Genomic DNA, 7386 nt, shown 5'->3' on the forward strand with positions numbered 1-7386 from the left:
GGCAGGAACGATAAACAACACAGAGACAAAACAATTGACAATAGAATAGTTAGGATTGGTTTATAAAAAAAAATATATATATATATATATACAACGAGACAAAAAAAAAAAAAACAAATTAAATAATAAAAAAAAAAAGACAATCTATAAGGTATAAGTAAATGAAAGACAGACAGGCAGACAGGCAGACAGGCAGACAATACTCGGGGACTTATCCTAAGTACAGGACCGGAAGCACGGGTAAAAAAAAAACAACAACAGATATGCATGAAAAAGGATAGATGAAGGGAATGAAAGTTTTTTTTTTTTTGGGTTTTAGAAATTATTTCCGGTCAACGACGACGATTGATCGCTGAGCCCAAGATTCCTTCAAAGAAGAAGAATCATCATTATCATTGTTGTTCAAATTTTGATTTGATTTTTTAGAGGAAGAAGAAGATGAGCCATCAGCTCCTAGATGAGCAGGTTTTGCGGGGCATCCTACTAGTTGAGGAGCAGCGACTGTGAGGATTGCAATGAGGAAAGTTGTTGAGAAAAGGGAGGTTGTTAATCTTGTTCTTGTTGCAGCTTTGAAGTACATTTTTGAGAGAGATATAGATATATATATGATGTTGGATGAAAGTTTTGGTTTGATGTTTAAGGCGGGGAATAGAGTAAAGATCAGATAGAATTGAATAGGTAAAGAAGGTAAATATAAATATATATAAATGAAAAAAAAAAAATAAAATAAAAAAAAAAAAATTGTTATGATGATGTGTGGGCAGATTTTTTTTTTTTTTTTAAAAGATGTAAGGCTGGGTTGATATATTTATATTTATATACAATATATCTTTATATATGGATTTGAAAAGGAGAAGCATGGAATCTTTTTGAAGGAATCGTGCCGGAGAAAGGAAAAGGGTAGTTTTGGTAGTTTTTGGTGGGATGGGGGTTTGGCAGAAGCCGTAAAGTGTAACACAAATGTTACAAAAGTAAGTGTAACATAAGTGTAACAAAAGTAATAATGATGATAATAATGATGATAATAATGATGGAGAAAATTGTAATAATATCAATAATAAAGTGTAACAAGAGTGTCACAAATGTCGTCATGTAAATACCCTTACCCTTTAAAAACAACATTTAATAAAGATATTCATTTCGAATTTCCCTTCATTCCTTCATTTTGTCCATCTATTATAAATTTTGTATATATATAAATATAAATATAAATATAAATATAAATATAAATATAAAAAATTTATTTATTTCCATCAGAGACATGTATATACGCACAAAGGGAAAATGTTCTTTGTAATAATAATGATAATGTTACCGATACTTCAGTTTCTGCTTCTGCTTCAGCTTCAGCTTCAGCTTCTCTTCAGCTTTAGTTGTTGATGTTGCTGATGCTGCTGATGCTGCTGATGCTGCTGATATCTGTTTTTGCTTTTGTTTTTTACATGGATTTACAAGTTTTTACAGGTTTCTGCATATTTTTTTGCATATATTTTTTTTTTTTTTGTTTGTTTAATAAAAATTTCAAATAAACACTTTAAAAGATTGTTCATATTAAGCGATTCTATCATCAGTTTCTCCCTTTCATTCTTCCTTCCTCCCCCCCTTTTTTTTTTTTATTTTTTTTATTTCTTTATTTCAGGCAATTTTTGTTGTTATTGCTGTTGTTTGTTTTTTTATGTTGTTGTTATTGTTGTTATTGTTGCCATTTTGTCTTGATGTTTATTCCATGTTTCTTTCATGTGCCTTTTTTTTTTTTTTTTTTTTTTTTTTCCGATCGGAACAGGGCCCCACTAATTCCGCTTGTACTTTATTATTATTATTAGGTTTAAGTACATTGAAAAAAAAAAAGTCTTTTAATCTTTTAATATTAACGATGGATAACGATGATTAAGAAGATGATGATCAGCGATGGAATGTAATTAAAGTATATTTATATAATTTGTATAAATAAATAAATAAATTTATTTCAATTTTTTTTTTTTTTTCAAGACTGTAAAAAAAGTTTGTTGAAAGAGTTTTTTTTTTTTAAGCGGGGAAGGTTTATTAAGGACCCTTTTGTTAATGTTAATGCTAATGCTGTTGTTATTTCTATTTATTTCTATTTATTTTATTTTATTTAATAATTTTATTTAATAATTTTATTGTTATTGTTAATTTAAAGTTGTTTTTTCTTTACATATCTTTAATTCAATCATCATTATTATTATTTTCTTATCCATTCACATAACGTTCGATCCATTAAAAAAAAAATTAATCAACCAACCAACCAACTGATAATATAATAATAGTAATAATAATATTATTACAGACTTTTTTTTTATTTTCATTTTATATTAAAATTTTTTTTTGTGGTGATATATTCTATTTAACTTACATAAAGATAGTTATGTTGATTGATTGTGCAAGAAAACTATAGAAATTTTGAATTTGAATTTGAATTTGAATTTGAATTACATATTCTATGATAAAAAACCAAGAAAAAAAAAAAGAAACCGCTTTTAACAAGGACTTTTTTTATTTTTTTTTATTTTTTTGTTTTGAGTAAAACAAACAGTTCGGAATGTGCAATACCATTTATTTTTTATTTTTTTTCTTGAACGGTTGTAGATTGTCAGAAAAAGGAAAGTTTTCTAAAGAGTTTATTATTATTCACTTCTGAAGAAGAAATAGAAGAAGAAAAACAAAAAGAAGAAGAAGAAGAAGAAGACCAGCTGGTTTACTGATGATTATTTAAATGGAGAGGTTTTCCCATTTTATTTATTTTTTTTTAAAATTATTTTAATTTTTTAAATTACTTTAATTTAATTATGATTTAGTAATTTAGTATTAACAACATCCAACTAACTAACTAACTAACTAACTAACTAACCAACTAACTAACTAACTAACCAACTAACCAACCAATCGTTTCTTTATTCTCTAAGCTTTATTTTTTAATTTTTTTTTTAAACGAATTTAATTCTTATCATATCTATTAGAATAACTTAGTAACTTAGATTATCATCATAATCATCATAATCATCATAATCATTATCTTCATCTTTAACAGTTCTTTCTTTATTTATTTCTTTTAAACTTCTCGCTTAACTTTATGAATTTTTTTTTTTTTTTGCTCTTCCCAACAAAAACAAAACTTTTTTTTTTCTTTCTTTCTTTTCTAATTTTTGTTTTTTTTTCATGGGCTGACACATGTATACTTCTTAATCCGGATTCACGTGACTTTGTTCCAGTTACTATTTTGAGCATTTTGCCAAATGGCTTTTTTTTTTTTTTTTTTTCCCTTGTGTTCAGATTAATAAATAAATAAATATAAAATAGATAAAAATTTCAATTTAAATGTTTAAATATATATTTAAATATTTTTATAAATTAATTATTAAATAAAATAAAATAAAATAAATATAAAAAAAACATCTCCTTATATATATCCCGAATTTTATGACAAAAATCTTAAATAACTTTTTTTTTTTTTTTATTCCTGCCTCACTGCGGCTCATGTGGCGATTTCGTTAAAAATAACCTTTTCTCCACAGACACAGATAATTTCCATACTCAAATATACGCACATAAACAAACACACAAACAAACCCTCTTTCTCAAAAAAATTTTTTTTTTTCCCTCCTTAAATCCCTCTTTAACACTCTCGCTCCCCCTCCCTACCCCAATTCTAATTGTGTGCGCTTAACCTATTTGGGAATCATGCAGCTGAAAGTGTAACAGTGTAAAATATATACATATATACACTGTTCATGAATAAGCAACAACAACAATACACAGTGTAGAGAAAAAGAGATAAAAAAAAACAACACAAAACAAAACAGCACAACAACTGCACAACTTATCATCATCATCATCATCATCATTATAAGCTATTAAATCAATTTATATATATCTATATATTTATACACAGTGTATTTTACATAGGGGATGAGGAAGAGAAAAAAAAAAGGGAACTGAAAAAAAAAATTAAAAAAAGTACCTAATTAACTTTTATAAGTATAGCTTTAATAAATGAGACTAATGAGGTTTATTTTTTAATGTTTTATCTTTTAATTTTTTTTTTATGAATAAATAAATAATATACATTTATTATTATTATTATTTCGAGGAATTTTTATTTTCTTAAAAATATAAACATTTCATTTTTTTTTTACGAGACTTTGAAGAGAGGAGAAATAAAAAAAGAAAAAGGAAATATTGGCAAGGAGTTAAAAAAAATCCTCACAAATATTAGAGAGGGCCGTGCGCACGGAGAAATTTGAGGCAAGAAAAGATAGAGAGAAATAGAGGGAGAAAAAAAAAATAAAGAAAAGAATAAATAATAATTATTAATAATTATAATTAATAATAATTGTAACAAATAATAATAAATTGTAATAAATAATAATAAATAATAATAAATAATAATAAATAATAATAAATAATAATAAATAATTATATTAATAAATTGTAATAATTATTATTATAATAGATGATAGCAATAACAATAATAATTAATAATTATTATAATTATATAGTAATAAACATAAATTATAATTTTATACAACCAAATTATTAAACCCACTGGGCCTTTTTTTTTTTTTAAAAAAAAAGGGCTTAAAGCGAGATCTTTTATTTTTTATTTTTATTTATTTATTTATTTATTTTATTTATTTATTTTTATTTTATTTTTATTTTATTTTATTTATATTTTATATGTTTATTTATTTATTATATTTTATTTATTATTATTATTTTTGCCCTCCTTCCTCATGGGTATAAATAAGCGTGCCATTCCCGCCCATCATTTAAAATATTATCATCATCTTTTCAACTGAAGATATTCAAATATTTTATTTACTAATATTTATATATATATTCAAATACCCAAATATTTATCGTGGCTTTGGACTTTTTATTTTTCTTTCTCTCTCTCTTTTTTCTCTCTTATATATATATATATATAAATCAATATCTTTAATTTTTTCTATCATATGGACATTCCTATTTTTTCTCAAACATCCATTTAATTTCAAATCCACGTTAACTTTTTTTTTCATTTTTTATTTTTTATTATTTATTATTATTTAAATAATTTGTTTATATTTTAAAAAAATTTAAAATATCACCACTTTCCTCCCTCTAATCCCTCCATGTCTTTGCAAACTCCTCCAGTAGCTTACTCTTACGCTCTGCCTTCACCGCCATCCTTTGAAAATATGGCTGCTGATCAAAATAAAAATAACTTTGCATCCCCAAACCACAACCAACAGCAGCAGCAGCACCAGCACCAAGGCGAGGTCTATCCTTTTGCCACAGCAGCAGCTGCTGCTGCCGCAGCTGCAGCAGTAAATCCTGCATCCCAAGAGTCCCATCTCTTGAATAATCCTTCTCCTTCAATTCATGGCCATCATCAACAGTACCAGCAAGTCTCATCGTCTTCTGCGTACACTCACTCAGCTTCTCCTGTCCTTAATACTACAATCTTCCCTCCTACTCAATACTATTCACCTCATTATCTCTCTCAACAACCTCAGCCCCAATTGCCTCCCCCCCAAAACGTTGTCTATGACCCTTACTCACAACACAATATCCAATACTACCAACATCATCAACTACCATCTAATGCTACAACACCATCATCCCATGAAATGGCCAGACCAGCAAACTCCTCTTCCTTTTCAATGCCTCCCCCAATGATCTCTCCAAGCATGTCCATTTCTTCAAGCAATTCTAGCATAAAGAGTTCAGTCTCTGCTACTTCTCCAGACTTGAATTCAAAACCTATTTCTCCATCCTCCCCCAATTCTTGTTCTTCTTCTGCCTCTTCTGCTTCATCAAAAAATACAATTTACTTTACAGTGGTCCCAGGAACTCACCAACACAAAAGACCCCGAAGACGCTATGAAGAAATTGAACGTCTATACAAGTGCTCATTTGAGGATTGCACAAAGGCTTATGGCACATTAAACCATTTGAATGCTCACGTCACGATGCAAAAACATGGTCCTAAGAGAACTCCAGACGAGTTTAAAGAAACTCGGAGACTCCACAAGCTTAAAAAGAAAGAAGAGGAAGAAGCAAGGAAAAGACAACAGGCAATGGCAGCTGTCTCTGCAGTTTCTGGAGTAACGGTGGTTTCAAATAATGCTCAACTTGTACAAAATATCCCTGCGGATCCTCACCAATTACATCATCACCACCATCATCAGCCACCATCACATTTGGCTCCAAATGTGATTTCCCCAACTCTTGCTCAACACCCTCAAGCATTAGCTCCTCAATTGGCTCCTCCAATTAAGCAAGAAGAGTTTCAAGAATATTCTGCAATGCCAGCCTCGGCTTATAATTATTCCCACCAACAGCAGCACCATCAGCAGCAGCAGCAGCAGCAGCAGCAGCAGCAGCAGCAGCAGCAGCAGCAGCAGCAACAACAACATCAACAACATCAACAGCAGATTCCACAACACCAACAAAACCAACAACACCAGCAACACCAACAACCTCCACCTCAACAACAGCCTCAACAACAAGCCTATCTTTACACTAGTGCACCAGTGGCTGTTCTTCCAGCCACTGCACCATACTCTATGAATGCAACAACCACATCCTCATATGCTCCGGCAGGCCCGGCGGCGTACCTTCCTGCTCCCATGTATGGAGGAACCTCTTCTATGCACCACGCTGGGCCTTCGGTGGATGACTTGCATAATAAATAATCTTTTTTTTGATTTTTTTATTTTTTTATTTTTTTCTTTTTCTTTTTTTTTTTTTTTTTTGAAATAATGAATTGAAATAACAAAGTTTTGAAAATGTCGTAAATGTCTATCCCAGCTCGGATAATAAACCTTGTAAGATTGTGTAATAATCCTACACAGTTTCATGCTAGAAATGCAAAGCTGGCGCTCGTATATATAAGGTCCTTGAATCTTGAATCTTAAAAAGATTTAAAAAAATGGATTTTTTTTTTAGAAATTCATCAAAGAAATATTCATACATATATAAATATAATACTCATGGACGACGACTCAACCCCATCACTTGCTTCGCAGCATGCCCAAAGCCCTCCTCCAACTCCTCAGCTCGGAATCCATGCCAGCTTAAGAGCGTCTCTCCAGTCGCTCACTACAACGGCCCTACAAGCTAATAACGAGAGTCTGCAACCGGCTCAAGAGCTTAACTCACAGAAAAGTATTTGTGAGGGACCTCATAACCAACAGCTAACAGAATCGAGATCTGAGGAAGACTCGGGACCAGAGGATGACTTGAGACCTGAGGTAGACTCAAGACCTGAGGAAGACTTGAGACCTGAGGTTGACTTGAGAGCTGAAGTTGATTTGAAATCCGAAGCAGACTCAAAACCTGAAGTAAACCAAGCAGACAAAACCACAGATAAAAGACTCATGG

General features: G+C 30.1%; 2 protein-coding genes across 2 annotated transcripts in view; both read left to right on the forward strand.

Annotated features, from left to right (window-relative positions):
* Positions 1-5132: 5132 nt before the first annotated feature.
* SAPINGB_P000672 (uncharacterized protein) lies at positions 5133-6698 on the forward strand (the record flags this gene model as incomplete). Its single annotated transcript, XM_031995395.1, has 1 exon — positions 5133-6698. One exon carries the CDS (start codon positions 5133-5135, stop codon positions 6696-6698), a length of 1566 nt encoding a protein of 521 aa, XP_031851286.1.
* Positions 6699-6995: 297 nt separating this feature from the next.
* The window catches only part of SAPINGB_P000673 (uncharacterized protein), a gene marked incomplete at both ends in the record, with an annotated part of 2064 nt that continues 1673 nt past the window's right edge, over positions 6996-7386 (forward strand). Inside the window, one exon of the mRNA XM_031995396.1 lies at positions 6996-7386. This exon is cut by the window's right edge and continues 1673 nt beyond it. Coding sequence (XP_031851287.1) covers positions 6996-7386 — 391 coding nt within the window.

The sequence above is a fragment of the Magnusiomyces paraingens genome (genome assembly GCF_902498895.1).
Source record: "Magnusiomyces paraingens strain CBS 517.90 genome assembly, contig: contig1, whole genome shotgun sequence".
Lineage (NCBI taxonomy): Eukaryota > Fungi > Ascomycota > Dipodascomycetes > Dipodascales > Dipodascaceae > Magnusiomyces > Magnusiomyces paraingens.